Source organism: Oreochromis niloticus, linkage group LG3 (genome assembly GCF_001858045.2).
Source record: "Oreochromis niloticus isolate F11D_XX linkage group LG3, O_niloticus_UMD_NMBU, whole genome shotgun sequence".
NCBI classification, from domain to species: Eukaryota; Metazoa; Chordata; class Actinopteri; order Cichliformes; family Cichlidae; genus Oreochromis; species Oreochromis niloticus.
Window position 1 is genome coordinate 29,626,566 of NC_031967.2, and position 15,490 is coordinate 29,642,055.

General features: G+C 42.5%; 1 protein-coding gene and 1 non-coding gene across 2 annotated transcripts; both read right to left on the reverse strand.

Annotated features, from left to right (window-relative positions):
• khnyn (KH and NYN domain containing) lies at nt 1-15,374 on the reverse strand. Its single transcript, XM_005463911.4, has 9 exons — nt 15,235-15,374; nt 12,955-13,213; nt 10,186-10,320; nt 6,626-8,445; nt 5,143-5,273; nt 2,859-2,955; nt 2,613-2,720; nt 2,310-2,411; nt 1-2,223 (listed from the first exon to the last, which is right to left on the reverse strand). The coding sequence occupies exons 2-9, from the start codon at nt 13,174-13,176 to the stop codon at nt 1,830-1,832; spliced, it is 3,009 nt and encodes a 1,002-aa protein (XP_005463968.1). The 5' UTR covers nt 13,177-13,213; nt 15,235-15,374; the 3' UTR covers nt 1-1,829.
• trnak-cuu (transfer RNA lysine (anticodon CUU)) lies at nt 4,214-4,286 on the reverse strand. Its single transcript has one exon. It is a non-coding gene; the product is annotated as a tRNA-Lys (tRNA).
• Nucleotides 15,375-15,490: the final 116 nt, after the last annotated feature.

Here is a 15,490-nt window from a genome sequence, read left to right on the forward strand (position 1 = left end):
TTGTGCAGATTTTTGCAAAATTGGGTTTTTACGTTCTCAGCACGACACACTCTCTTACACCAGTTACTGTATATCCAAAATGTATTCTCAGTGCAAGCTATGTGCCTTTGATAGAAATCTTTCACCCTATTTTCTAAGTAAACCGGTGGCTGTAAAATTAAAGGAAAAACAAAAGAAAAATACACAAAATATGTATTTTTATATTACCAAAGGCAGACTGACTGTTTATAAAATGGCTCCATTATGATACCATATGGGATTCACAGTAGTTTTCCAAGAGTTAAAACTACCCGGAGAAAGATTGTTAATAGGTGTCATTACACAATGACTATATTAGTCTTATAAAAATACAAAAAAAATAAAAATAAGACTCTGCTGCTGAGCTAGTGTCTCTAAGGCTGGTTTTATGGTCACAAATGTGTCCATCTGCTTACAGCTTTTGGGCAAACAGGGGGGTTTTCCCCCACCCAAGACGCTCTCCCGTGCAGTCCTCTGAAATCTAGACTGCGCGTCGCTGTAATTGGATGACATTTGCAACTGCAGAATGCTGACTGGTTGACAAGTCAGCATTCTGCTGACTGGTTGACATTGCCTGCATCTGACAACAGCGCTCACTGGAACTCTTTCCCATGTTGCTCGTCTGTGTTTTATTGTGCTATGGTGTGTTGATATCTGTGCATTCCTGTATTATCCTTTTGTGTTACACATTTCGATGTTTTTTCCTCGCTACCTAGCCTGACCTGTCTCCCCAATGTGATGTTGTGTAATGTATGTACGGTCGGCAAGGTCTGTCATCTCGGTTGCGGGCAAAAGACCTGCAACTGACAAATAAAGGCTATCTCATCTCATCACTGCAGGTGGATGGGCAGTCCCTGGATTGGATCACGCTACCTCTGCTCAACCATAAAGCCAACTTAAGGCTGGGAAGCTGTACTAAAGCTAAATGTCAATATTAGCACGCTAACCAATATGTTTATATATATTTACATTAATTTGGTGTGTCTGCACCAAAATGTTAATTTGGTGTTTTTGCATGCTAAAATGTTAACTATGTATGTTAGCATTCTAGCAAATATATTCATGCTTACTTGTTAACCAAGGTGTTAACCATATGATTGTGGTCAATTAGGGGTTTTAGCATCCTAACTTATGTGTTAACTAAATTTTTGGATGTCAGTTTAATATGTCAGCATGCTAACTAATGTATTAACCATACATTCATGCCAGTTTGGTGGGTTAGCATGCTAATATTTGGCATTAAAGCTACAAATTGGAATGTCTTCAGTTTTACTGGTGCTTTGACATAAATCAGACTAACATAAAATACACAATAAACACTGATAGCACTGCATAAATGTGGAAGAATAATGTGGTCAAAAACCTGTGGATTCATCTGTATAGTTCTGAAAGAATAATCAAAACAACAAACACAAATGTTAATGAACTGACAGTCATTGAGGGATTTTGCTGGTTCATTTGACAGAGCTGGTCAAGTTTTAGCTTTAATTAAGGATCGATCTATCTTTGTAGTTGCTATTGTGGTATTTCCATCCAGACTATATCCATATTAGAGATGGATGCAACCTCCGAATTTGAAATGTGAATCCAAAACTGAGTGTACAATAGCCTAATTTTCTCAGCTACTTCACCTTCATGGTTCTGATTAAAAAAAAAAAAGAAAAAAAAAAAAGACCTAAACCAATAGATGATGTCACAGATGCTAAAATCCATCTTGTACATAGAGTCTATTGTCACACGAGAAAATGAATAAAAACTGAGCAAAATTCCGTGAGAAAATTCTATGGTGAAACACTAAAACTGAGAGATCTCTAGTTTGTTGATTGCTGCTCCAAAATCAGATCAGACAGCACGTTGATGTCCGTCTCTGCCGAGTGGCACTGCAGCACCAGCGTCACCATGTTGTCCTGATTAGGGAAAACCTGACAGAGCTGATCTCTCAGGTTGGCTGTTTCTTCAGGACTCCTCTCGGCCCGGGCCCCCTGGCCATGACCTGCAGCACCATACTGCTTCTGCTTCTGTCCCGTGTCCCATCCCTTTCCTTGCCCTCTCCCTCTACCCCGGCCGCCTCCTCCCAAAGCGTCGAGTGCGCCCCCTAGCGTTCGGTCACGGAAGTTGATGACCTCTGTTTGGGAGCGGGGCTGTTTGGAGGAACTGAAAGATGAGGCCGAACCAGCAAAAGAGTGATTTCCTGGATTTGGACTCCTGAAAGATGTTGAGGAAGAAAATGAAGCATCATGCAAAATTATTCTCAAAGGATTGGATAAGATCTGATATCTTGCGTCTGTTACCTGTGCTCTGAACGCAGGAAGTCATCCAGGTGAGGCCCTCCTCTTCCAAGAGGGTCATCGGGGACCATGAAGTGATCCCCGACAAAAGTGTACTGAAGAAGACTGGACAAGCAGCAACAGATCGCAGAAGAAAAATGTATTTAGTGAAAAAAATTGTGTAAGGTATTGACAGTATTTTCTGTCAACCCAACTTTTAGGATCTTTTAGATAAAAATGGACAAAAGCGCCCAGAGACTGTCCACTAGAAACCATTCTAGTGGAAATCAAAATTTCAGTCCCCCTGACTGCGCAGCACTGCCCTACCTCTTTTTGATGATGTCCCTCCATACGGGGGACTCGTCCAAGAGGTCCCTCAGGTTGTCGTTGGTCACGATCACTCCGGCAGTCTTCTGTGCGTGCTGCAGTATCATTCTGCATAAACACAAAAACATGGGTATCAGTTTTTGGCTTATCTGAACTGTATCCAGATAGACTGAAGTGTGGACAGCAACAAAACCACATGAAATGTGATGGGTTGTGTAAACAAAACAATATCTCAGTGTCTTGTACCGGTCATCATACGAGCTGATCCTCTTGCCTTGGACCTCTCTAGATGGCGTGTAGGAGAGCAGGCCCAGCTGCTGCAGCTCTGTCAGATAGTGCTTCTCTGAGAGACAGACACAAACAACACTTTGTTTACGATGCAGTCTGCTATGAGGGGAAACACCCACACGCATGCTGAAAGCTCACAAGAAGTCTGCATTCACTAAGCATGACTTGTTTTCTCGTTTGAAGTCTTTTGCAGAATCCAGAGCTAGCAGGAACAAGGAGCAAACATGCACAACAATGGGGTCACAGCCTGACCCCAATGTGATGCTAGCTACACACTCATAGAGCGGAAGTTATAGCCATGAACTAGAGTTTTTGGAATTAAACCTTTAAGTAAAATATTTTCTAAAGCTGCAGTTTCAATCACTCATTTAAATTGAGCTTTATCAACAGTAAAGTTTTGTTTTTATTAACTGAGTTTAACACATTTGCTTAGCAAGCAAAAGTTGCTGGTTCGATTGTGGTCGGAGACACGGTGTCTTGTGCAACACATTTGTTACCTCTGACAGACTAAACTAAGTTTCTTACTTCAACAAAAAATAATCAAGAAATTAATCGAAAATCAAAATTATACTTAGCTGGGGCCCTGAAGTCTACCCATGTCACTCTCCCATTGCTTTACATTTATCTTACTTTAACCTGTCAGCTCCTTTGTGGCAACTATGTGAGAACAGAGCAAAGTATTGGCCAGTAAACTCTGGCAGTAAAAGCAGGAAGGTGTCATGTAAGCTGAGAGCTGCATGCTCTCGGCTTACACAGCTCTCTTACCTACACCAGTCCTCTGAAAAATTAAATACGTCCTTCATGCTTCTATAGTGTAGCAGGTTTTTGCCGCTGTGGGTTTCCCAGCACACAAAAACTTGGACACGGTGCTTAGCTTTGCCTGTGTTCTTTATTCTGCTATTGACTTTCACTCTTTAAAGTAGTCTTCTCAAATGATGCCCTGTTTTCGCTCGGTCCTTCTGGCTTCTCCAGCTGCCACCCGTGAGGTTCTCTCCCAGCCCCAGGATGCTACTGTGTTAAATGGGAGGGACACAGAAAATGCATACTAGTCTCTCCTGGCACTGCCCCCTGAAACCTCTCCTCTACAGCTGAGCCGAAACCTCACTCCACTGCCACATATAGGAAGTAAGAGATTAAGTAGCAGCCAGGTGTTTCTAATTAAGCGCACTCGATTGACTGATCATCAACAAGTGTGGGCAGTTTTCTCGTCTGACGCAGCCACAGTCTTCCCAAGAGAGGACATCCTAATTTACTGGTCAGACTGTTTTATTCTGCGCGCACACTTCCTTAATAAGTTCTGTCACAAAACACACTGCCCAACATGGGGCTCAAACCCATGACCCTAAGATTAAGAGTCTCAAGCTCTGCTGACTGAGCTAGCCAGGCATCCACTTATGATGACAAAAATGTAATGACTTGAGTAACATTCAGATTTATCCAGAGAAACTATAAAAAAAACAACAACCACCAATGGCTACATCTCAGACTCTACAGGACTCAGTTCGCAAGTTCGTGACAGCACAGTTAGAAAAAGACTGAATAAGTATGGCTTGTTTTCTAAGGGCGGCCAGGAGAAAGACTCTTCTCTCTAAAAAGAACATGACAGCACAGCTTAGATTTAAAAGGCTACATCTGAAAAAACAACAAGATTTCTGGTGTAGATGCTAATATAATACCATAATGCACAGCATGGGGTGGCTGTAGCCCAGGAGGTAGAGCAGGTCATCTGCTAATATCCTTGGGCATGTTGCCTAAGCTTCGGAGTATGAATGCATGTGAATGTTAGATAGAAAGCACTTGCAGCAAATCTACTACAAAATGGCTGAAAAAGAAAAAAATCAAGGTGCTGTGAAAAACTCCAGACTTTAACCCGACTGAAATGTTGTGAATAGACCTTAACAGAGCTGTGCATAAACTCATGCCTGAAACCCTCAATGAACTGAAGCAATTTTGTAACGCGGGCCAAAATTCCTCCACAGTGATGTGAGAGACTGATAAAGTCAACAATTCATTGGGTGTATCTAATTTTTCACACAGTCATGTGAAAGACTTTCTTTTTCACATGTCTGTAAGTCAAAACCTAAACCAAGTATATTCCAGTAATAAAAAAACTGCTCACTGTGTAAACTGTGTGCTACGTGTGAGAAAGGAGAACATCATTATGTGATAACGTCATGACACTCTCCCGACCCTGACAAGAGTTCAATTTCAGCAACACAGACATTAAGTTTCAAAGCGTTACCTTTGATCCTGGGGTCGTTCTTTTGCCTCCACTGTGGAATTAGGGCGCTGATTTGACGGTGGCCTCGGTCCCAGAAGTGCTGTACAGCCAGAGCGATTCCCCGACAGGAGAAGAAATGACCGAGTCCGTGACTGTGGAAAAATGCAGATCGCCATTAAAATCAGACATGATCCAAGGTAGAAATCACTGTTACAAATAATGCTTCATATGATCACAGTTCACTGGATTTTCTTTCTCTTTTATCACTATGTGTGTCTCCATCAGTCATTAATATTGAAGTTGAAGCGCAGTGAAGAACAATATGCTGACTTCCAGTTCTTGGAACCCCTGACCTTTGATGACTGTGCTGTCCAATCAAAAGCAACAGTTAAAAATACATCTAAGAGGAACTAGGCTACATGTCACTTTGCTAATCACGAGATAGTTCCTAATTCCCCGGAGTATCAGACCTTGTGACCCTGTCACCCCTTTGTTTGACATCTGTATCTCTGTTGATATGTTGCACTTATATTTTCCACCAGAATAACCCTTCAAGTTGGATTTTCCACTCGAAAAGTCAGAGAAGGCCCACCAACCCAGACTTCCCATTCCAGGATGGCAAAACAGTAGTGAAACTACAAAACTGGCACTCGCTATTACCACTATCGTGTATTTGTGGCTCACCAAATAAGCCATACGAAGAGCATCAGGCTTTACCCATGCAGGTTGAAGAAACCAAAATGTGTAACATGGTCAAATCGGGATCAATGCAACTCCCAGCTCTGAGCTAAAAATGACTGCAGCATATGTATTTGTTGATGGCACCTACTCTCACTCATCAAACCCTTTAAAAAACCCATTTAGCACCTACATATATTGATCTCTGTTCCTTCCCTTTGCTTTGTGTTTCTGTGTAAGTGTCATGGTTCGCCAATGGTTCTGGGTCAGTTTATCTTCCTGCTGCCACTCGCTGGGTAGGTAAGCCCATCGCAGAGTACAATTATTAATGAACACACTGCGATCACAACTTTATAAATCTTTAAACAGAGTCTACACATCAGTCACGGGTGTTCCTTTACCATCTATTACAATCAGTTCTTTGGAAAATACAATCACCATTCCTGGAAAGTTGACAGAGGCCCACTGCAGCATGGGTATCTTATTAATGCACAATGCCATTGTTATAACAAGTTTAAATGTTTAAACATGCACTCAACTAATCATTCATAAACTGTGGCATAATGTACCACTAAGCTGGAGTAATAACTATATATTTCCTTTTAAGCTTTTACTTTTAGAGCAAAAGGACACAAAGAGTAGATCCTCATTTCTAAATATGTTTTCAAATTCTCAAGAAGTCCTTCACATTTGGCCTAACAGGACTATCTATATTTCCTTTTTTCATATTTCCTTCTCATAAACACCCCGCCAAAATAAATCTTCTACTCTATTGTATACTTTACGGCATTTTTCCAGTATGGCCTTTATTTGCTGTAATTCTTACCTCATAGCCACGTTACTCCCGTCAATTATGATCGTCCTCAGTCTTGAGTCTCCGGGCTTGTCTGTCAGCTTGAGTTCAAAGGGGATCTGAAGGCTCTCCAGGAATCGCTGCTCTCCTGTCACCACCACCGAAGGAGTAGACGCGAAACCCCGTTTGTCCCTCGCTCTGGTGGGAGACGAGTCCTTCGTGCCAGAGAATAAAGGCTGAGGAGCTTGAAGTGCTTGTTTAAAGGAGTGCCTTGAGCCATTGTTATGAGCGTGATGATTCTGTTTTGTGGGAGATGGATTAGGCAAGTAGTTGGTGTTGGCTTGTTGCTTATGAGATTGGAAATTGGTGAGCTGAGGTTCCATGGATGAGGCATAAGTAGGCATTGGTGGCCCTTTGACCCCAGGTAGGACGATGTGGTGAGGAGTTTGTGACTTTGAAGGCTGGTTTTGCTTTTGCTGTGAGTTGTACAAGGTCACCGGTGACTCCTGGGGTTTATTAGTCCAAATATCTCGTCCCTCAATAGGGACACTACCATCAATCCTTGACACCCTTATCTTTTCTCGCCCATCGAATTCTCTCTCTTCTGGAGGTTTATAAGGCTGAAGTTCTGGTATTATTTGAAATTTTGACCCGCCAGTCTCCAAGACCACATCATCCATCTCTCTCGGTCCTTCTCTGAAGGCTTCTGCCTCTTTGACTCCCTCTTTCTGCAGCTGCAGGAGCAGCTGGTGAGTGGATCCATCAGGCAACAAGTTATACAGTTTGGTTACGTTCTGTTCAGGGTACCCACAGCTGGCTGCCGCTTTCTTCAACACCCCCAGCACAAAGTCTTCCTCTTGCTCTTTATTCATTACGTCTGTGTTGACTTTTCCCTGACTGTGTCTTGCATCCCCTGTTGCGTCTTCCCCCTCTCGTCCTTCTTCAGTTTCTCCATCGCTACGTATGGCTCCACCGCCTCCTACTGTTTCTCCCCCATCTTCTCTGTGTTCTGTCTCACAGGGTCGGTTTTTCTCTGTCTGATTCAGGTCGACGGCGTCTTCCCTCTTTGGGTTTGGGAGAACCCGATTTCTCTGCTCTTGGTCACTGCGGTCCTGCTCCTGTTGAACTAAGTCCAGAATCTGTGATGCCTCTTTAGGTCCTGTTCTGGCAAGCACTCGTTTCACAACCTCCTCTGTGTATCCCATGGCGGTAAAGAATTTCAAAAGAAGCCAAAACTCCTTGTTTCCCATCGACAGCTGCAACTCCTGCTCTTTTTCCTCCCCGGATGCTGTTGCTTGGCCCAAGTGCTCTTCTCCCACCTCCTGTGGTGAATGCGTGGGTCTTTCCTCAGCACCCTCTGCCCTCCCTCGGGTGCCTGCAGACATGGGAAAAGCTTGGAAGAAGGAGTCTTTATTTGCAAAGTCATTTCCTGCGCATGCAGCCATCCCTTCAGCCCATCGCTCAGTAGTGCTAGAAGGATCAGGGACTGTTTGCTTTAGGGCACTGGGTATTTTAGACCTATCCTCTGAATCCCCATGTGGCCTTGCCTCTGTATTTACATCAGCCAGTGATGAACTAGGGCTTGATCCAAGTCCCGATTCTTTCACCAAGTCCAACAGGATTTCCTTTACTGATCCTGGCAGCACAAGAAGATCCAGGATGTGCCTGTCTTCCCACTTCTCCACCAGAGTTTTAAAGGCCCGTCGTGAATCCAGGGACTCACCTGAGCCTCCATCCCCCATGCGCTTGGACTGTGTGCCCTCATACCTCTCTACCAGGTCTGTAATAAGAGAGTAGGCTCGCACCACCGGCTCCATCAGGCCAGATATGAGCAGGAATCCTGGAGAGCCGACCTGATTTGGTAGGAGAAAGACAGAAAGGCATTAATCAGAGTTCTACTAATGACTGAAAAATAATAATATAGCAGGTCATTTAGACCAAAAAAGACCAAACCAAAAGAATAAAAGAGTTCTACTTAAACAGATCAATGTTTAATTTATTTATTTTGCCTACAAATTCTTCATATTCAAATACAGAATCTAATTAAAAAGACTGAGAAAATAAAGGAAGCAGGATGGTGACAGCTGTAATGGTAAAGTTAAGTCATGGAATTATGAACCCATGGGAGAGGCCAATGGGAGGTGGCAATGTTTTAATTACAGTCTATGGCTTCTCCAGGTGCGGAAATCTGCCAATACAGTTACATACACTTACAGGGCCCTTTGTTAGGTACACTTGTTCAACTGTTCATTAAAGCAGATGTCTAATCAGCCAGTCACATGGCAACAACTCATTGCATTTAGGCATGTAGAAGAAGATGACCCGTTGAAGTTCAAACCAAGCATCAACCAAGCAAGTGACTTTGAATGTGCATGGATATTGGTGCCAGTGGTTTGAAATGCCAGAAGTCAGAGGAGAATGGCCAGACTACCTCAAGCTCATAGTAAAGCAAAAGTGCACCATATGGACAAAACTACTGGGCCACATCTCCTCCGGTCCTGCATGGAGATGGACTTAGCTCCTACCCAGAAATCAGGTAGTCACCCGTAAAAGTCACTCCTTAGGCCTTAATTTAAACATTTACACACATTAAAATTGGGACCTCAAAATATTCATACTGGAGTTTCCTCTTCCTCTTAAGTAAGATTATTAAGATACGTTCCAAGAAATTTATGGGCAACAAATCATACTGAAAAAGAAAGTTGTCAGAATGCAGGGTTGTATTTTTACGTTCTATAAGTCGCCTTAAGAATAGACCAGAAATTCCCAAAAACTTTCACAGTCTTACTTTTGAAGGCAGTTTTTAACTTGTTGAAGGCATGTGACACATTTCCATCTGATGGTGTAAAACTGATATTGACTAATAATGTAATTTCTTATTGGAATAACAGGACTGTAATCTCTTGATATCACACTATTAGTCACTATCTTTGTTGCATCATCAGTGAATAAGGGCACACTAAGCTTGTTAATGTATTACACCCTTTAAACCTTTTTTACTTTCATTTAGAGCGACGTGTTTTTTGCATTATAAGTCTCTGAGACCCAGAAATGAACTTCTGACACTCCCAATGGGTTCTAGATATCATGACTAGAGAAAATCCATAACAAATTGAAACTGGTGAACACAATTCTTGTTTTTAAGTCATTAAAGATGATGTATGCTGTGCTTATCCCACCCTGGAAAAAGAACACTTCAAAAAAATCATTAAATGCCCCAAATGACCATGACATTAATACCCATAATTATATGCACATCAGTTGTGTCACATTGGTTGCTACCAGCTAAAAATTGGGCAATGACAAACTGAAAGGCTTTAAAACAGATCAGGTATAGTTTATAAAGAGGATTTCTTTGGTTATTTGGGGCAAAAGTGGAAATGAATACAAAAAAAAGAAAAAAACTGTTGTTATTTTAATATCAATATAAGCTCAGATTTCTACAATTCGTGCATCGTTAATAAAAATATCTATTCAGTAATGATAAAGTTATTAAAAGGCTAGAGAACCAATGTAGTAGACAAACAAAGGTGTAACAAATGCCTCTTTATAGTAACTATTACTGTGAAACCAGCCTGTTGTTGAGCTCTTACCACTATATGTGCTGAGGTGCTTTTTATCAGGCTGTCCATGAACAGGCCTTTGGCTCCGCAGAAGACACAGTGAAGCACCCCAGGATACGTAATCTCCTGCTGTTCCTCCTGGTTCACAACTCCTTTCACAAATAACTGAAAAAAATAAACAAAAAAACAAAATAGTGTTATTAAACTTTAGTAATTATGAAAAAGAAGTTCCATGGGAAGAGCCAGAGTTGAATGCTCTGTCCATGCATCATGTTGGGAATATTTAAGGTTTTGATTATTTTCTACACTTAGAGAGAAAGGTGGAAGTTCAGAGACACCAAAGGACTGACTGCACGAGAACGGTCAGTCCACTTACTAGCCGGATGTGTCTAGGTATTGCGTACTACCTAGTGGATAACATGGATAAATTTGTGTTTATCTGGGAAATACTTTACGTTTTGTAAAGCATATCTAGCTACGGGAAGGCGTTTAGCTCAAACATGCAGTCAGATTGAAGTCAGATCACGTTCTCACCATAAACACGCTTTGTAGTCTGTTTGGGACTGAGCCAAGACCACCTCCTCTAAATGGTCTCGGTGCAGCTGTTTTGCTGTGATCGCCGTGTTCACATCTGCACAAACGAATCGCACCGAGGGGGAAAACAAACCAGAGTTCGATTTAATCGCCACACAACAAAAGCACAAGCAGCGCTCTTGTGTCGTTTTGGCTGATGGTGAACCTCTAGATTTTTATAACCTCGTACCATTTGATGTTGCTGCAAAAGCTGTGCTTGGCAAGCATAAATGGATGTGGCTGTGTGATGATGTCACCGTTGGCGCACAAAGAGACCGATGCGGTGGGTACGAATGACTGAACCCTGACCCCACTGAAGTCCGTCCACAGGAGATCCTTCTACCCCTGTTTGTGCTAAAGTTTCAAAGTCTGCAACCTCCACGCTCTAATCTAGCTGCGGACATTAAAGAAAGTAGGAAAGGTAATAAGCAGTTTATTATAATTTATGTTTATAAAATCATCTGGCTGACAGTAGCTGCAGCAGATCCACTGACTGACACTCTATCTCCGCCTCCGTTGGTCGTTTTATACACCTACTATTCTCGTTTGAACATCCACAGCTGCGGTCTGCACATGAAGAAGATTTTTTTTTAGACAGCTAAAATAGGACAGTAAAACAATATGAGATTAATAAAATACAATACTGACATATCACTCTGTCAAGCTGATATTTGCATCTCCCAAAATGCCCTTTAGCAAAGAGGAAGTCCACCTACGTATGGTTTGCATGTCTTCTCAAACTGCATACATGCCCGACAACGTTGTGATTACAGCTACTACTGCTACACTACAGGGACTGACTTTGCAGTGCATCAGTCTGCTAGTCTTTGTATGAGTGAACGAATCTTTCTGACTGCATGTGTCAACAGGCCACTTGCATATGTGGACCGAAACCTAACGAGTGAATCAACACCTAAAAAACTTTGATGAGTCATTACCTGGGAATGGTCCCTTTACACTTAGTAGACTGTAGACACAAAAAACCCAACTAAATTTACAGCTGGATTAATGACACAAGTGGGTTAGCCCTGCACGAGGATGCGGAAATATGGTGCACAATGGAGAAAGCGGGGCGGTCGAAGATACTGAAATAACAGTAAAATCAGAATGATTGTTTACTCGAGTGATTAGGTAAAAAAAAAACAAAAAAACCGGCTTGGGCGGCCCCTGAGATAAAGCTGTGATTCGGGTAAAGAAAAAAAAGATTTCCCGTTAAAGTTGATGCAAGAAAGATTAAACACTAAAAGAGAGAGAAAAGGCCTCCTGATCTGACAGATCGTGATGAGAAGCTCAAAGTAACGAACGGGCAAATATTCCTTAAAAGGGATATTGCCGAGAAATGAGAGTAGGGGGGATGAAAGTGCTTCAGTTTCACAGTTCTTAAATACATTTCCAGCTACCGTACGCAAATATATGACTACTCAGACGCACACTTTATCTCGCACCTCTTTCCTGCCTGATTAGCAGCAGCGAGGTGTGCTTTTTGGACATTTTGAGGTGATTTGTTTAACTTATTTCACAAAAGGTTGAGTGAAAAATCTTCACGACAACAAGCGTTTTCCTAGCATGGGCACAGTGCTCTCTCTGGTTCTCTTTGCAGTACTTCTAAGTAAGTCACAGCACATACATTAATTCAGTTCAGTTTTATTAAGATGGAGCCAAATCACAACAACAGGGGCCTCAAGACTCTTTATACTGTAATGTAAAGATGATACAATAATAGAAAGAAACACGTAACTAAAGTCACCTGATCCAGCTCTTAGAAGGTGTATAATTCATCACAATGAGTTTGTTGTGGTTATAAAGCAAATATGGGTCACACCCCTCCCACTCTGGTAACAGGGCGGAGCTTCAGCTATCAGCTGATGATTACTACTTAACTGCTAAAGCTCCCCATAAATGGTATTCTGGCTTGTTTTCTTTCACTGCTGTGGCACCTTTTTAAACTAAAGCTTAAAATCAATGCAGTAACACTGGATAAGGAAAAATTAGCACCACTAATGTGAACTCATCTTGTCAGATGAATCCCCAGCAGAGTCTAATGGGACGAGTCCAGTTTCAGTTACCAGTTAGAATTACCGATAAGTGAAGCTGGACCTGGCCAGAGGTTACTGCAGTGAGCAACCTCTCGTAAGTCAACTTCCATCGAGTTTATGAGCCACACTGCCTAATAACGTATCTCTGTTCTGGACTGATAGGGCATTGTAAACAAGAGCAGAGCCTCACCTTGGCGGCTTTCACATTGGCGCTCGGCCCTCGCAGTTTCAGCCATATTTGGCCGTTGCTGCCGTGAGGCAGATCGTCCGCCCCGATGCTGAACGCCACACTGAATATCCGCTCCACCGTGCTGTGCAGGGAGGTCAGAGACCCCCGCAGCATCCCGGCGCACGCGAACTCATCCTCCAACTCCGCCTCTCCTCCGCCTCCGTCGCTTCTCTCGTCATCCATCCTTTCTTCTTAAATTGGTGACAGACGGTCGAACATACTGCAAAAAACACATTTCAGTATCCGTCAGGTTAAAAAAGGTTAAAGGAAGAAAACATACAAACTAAGACTGCTGCCACATAGTTATTACAGTTTGGGGTGTTTTGGAAAACAACAGCTGGCTTTTTCTAACAAGGGTAAAATGATGTACATTAAATGTTTACAGTTTTATGAAGGTGAGCTTATTGTGTCCAAAAATGCATGAGAGATAACCAGGACTCATAGTAGATTTTAATTATCTTTAAGCAGCTCCTGCTGAAAACCGGTTATGAATTTTCCCGTCTAAGGGAAGTTTGTCATTTCCTCTCATTCATTCTGCTGGGAGTCTTTCCTGACATCAACGAAAGACAGGAGATTCAAGTCAGTGCAGCTTTTGCACACCTCAGTCACATGCTCACCTTTTCTGTGTTCCGACCATTAATTATGTAAAGAAATATCTACAAATATTTAAATAGTCCAAAATCTAAACATAATCAGTTTACCGTCAAAATAGTTACTGGTTAGTAAATGTTGCAGCCTGTTCCAAGGCTAATTAACCCAGAAACTGCACATGAAACCTGAGGGTCTTGGCCCAGTTCAGAGTATAACTTGTGGTTTCAACTGTTAGGCGTCTGAGGTCTAAATCAGCTGGCTAACTCTTCTTCTTCCTACTTCAGATGCTCTCTTTAGAGGTTGCATCCATCTGTCTGCCTGTTCTTCATCATCAAAAGAGGAAGACCAAAACGTCCTCCGTGGTCTTCCTCTTTTCCTCATGCCTGCCAGCTCCATCTTCAACGAACTTTGTCCAACATATCCACCATCCCTCCTCTGCTCGTGTCCAAACCATCTCAGCCTTGCCTCTCTAACTTCGTCTCCAAACCTCTCAAGTTGAGCTGTCCATGTTTATATACTCATCCCTCCATAAAAAGAGGACCTATGAGAACCTAACCCTACCTCAACCTGATGCAGGTCATTAGCAACCCAGTCTATCTTCAACCTTAACATAGAGCCCTGCGCCGGGCCTGTGTAGAACCTACAAAATAACTGACACAACCAGTTACCACCATCTATACCTGTGCGGTTGAAATAACGTAATCTCTAGGGTTTGCCGTTATGACTTGCCTATTAGGTGTAGATTTCAAGCAGACTCAAAAACACAATTCATTAACATGATACAATAATTCTGAATAAAATGCAACTGAAATATATAAAATGAAAAGTTCATTTATTTTAAATACTAAGAAATCAAGTACATGTCATTTGGCTAGATTCCAATAAATGTAACAACTACAGTGTACTCAAAATGACATTTACATGTACATTTTCTGTTCAAGCCTTCTGTTTGCCAGATGTAGCCAATCAGAAGAGAGCTATCCTAAACTGAGGAACGCTCCAAGGCCCAGTTATCAATACACACGGGTATAAATGATGCAAACACGCTCTAGAAGAGTCTAATAATTAAAATATGGAGCTGGAAATAATAGCAGCCCTGTGATACCGAGGCAGGGTTTGAATGCAGCAGGTCTTGGCTGGAGGGGAACCGTTTCCTCTTTTTTTGTGGAAATACTCATATAGTAACTCACAGACATCTGCAACAACTCAAACGGCTAGGGGAACACCCGCTGTAATGCAGGCTTCCCCACATTTTAAAGCATGGGGCACAGAATGACAGCATTACAAGTACCTATGCGCCACCTTTGCACTTGAAATCCTCGGAGTTCATGTAAACATGGCTCATATAGTATTACCAGCTCCATACAAAACATCCGCTTTAACGGCCAATCCGCCACTTCAGCTCCCACTCAGCCAAAGAAATCTAATTTATAGAAATAAACTGTAGTCTAGCAGCAGCCTGTAAACCATGGCCCGATGGTTCGGCTCTATTAGGACCTGCCTGAGTGTTTGGGAAACACTTTTCTATTAGATCTGAATTCCAGGAAACGATCTCGCTTCTCTTAGCGGAACAAAAAAAACATGTTTTCTAAACATATAAAACCATCAAATAATAATGATAACAGTAACGCGTCGGTGTCGTTTTCTTACGTGAGCTCGATCCGCGCCGTTAAAGTTTCGTTTCCAGCAGCAACAGCGGCGGCAGCTCCCGTTCAGCCTTCCGCAACCATAAAACAAAAACAACTACGCAAGCGGTCCAAAGTTTACCACATGCTCCTCGACGCTCACTGCGCGGAAGCACAGCTCACAGTCACGTCCCTGCAGCGGCGACGGCAGCAGGGGCCGGGCGGATGAGGAAGCCAGTGAGCGCCGGGCAGGGACATCATACCAGCCGGTGAAAACCCCC

Bases quoted from the DNA above. Each gene is read 5' to 3' on its own strand.
- khnyn (XM_005463911.4), bottom strand. From the start codon at position 13,176: ATGGATGACGAGAGAAGCGACGGAGGCGGAGGAGAGGCGGAGTTGGAG. The intron at 10,321-12,954 runs GTGAGGCTCTGC...TATTTTTTTCAG, and splicing joins CCAATGTGAAAGCCGCCAAG to TTATTTGTGAAAGGAGTTGT. The intron at 2,412-2,612 runs GTAGGGCAGTGC...CTGCTTGTCCAG, and splicing joins AGGGACATCATCAAAAAGAG to TCTTCTTCAGTACACTTTTG.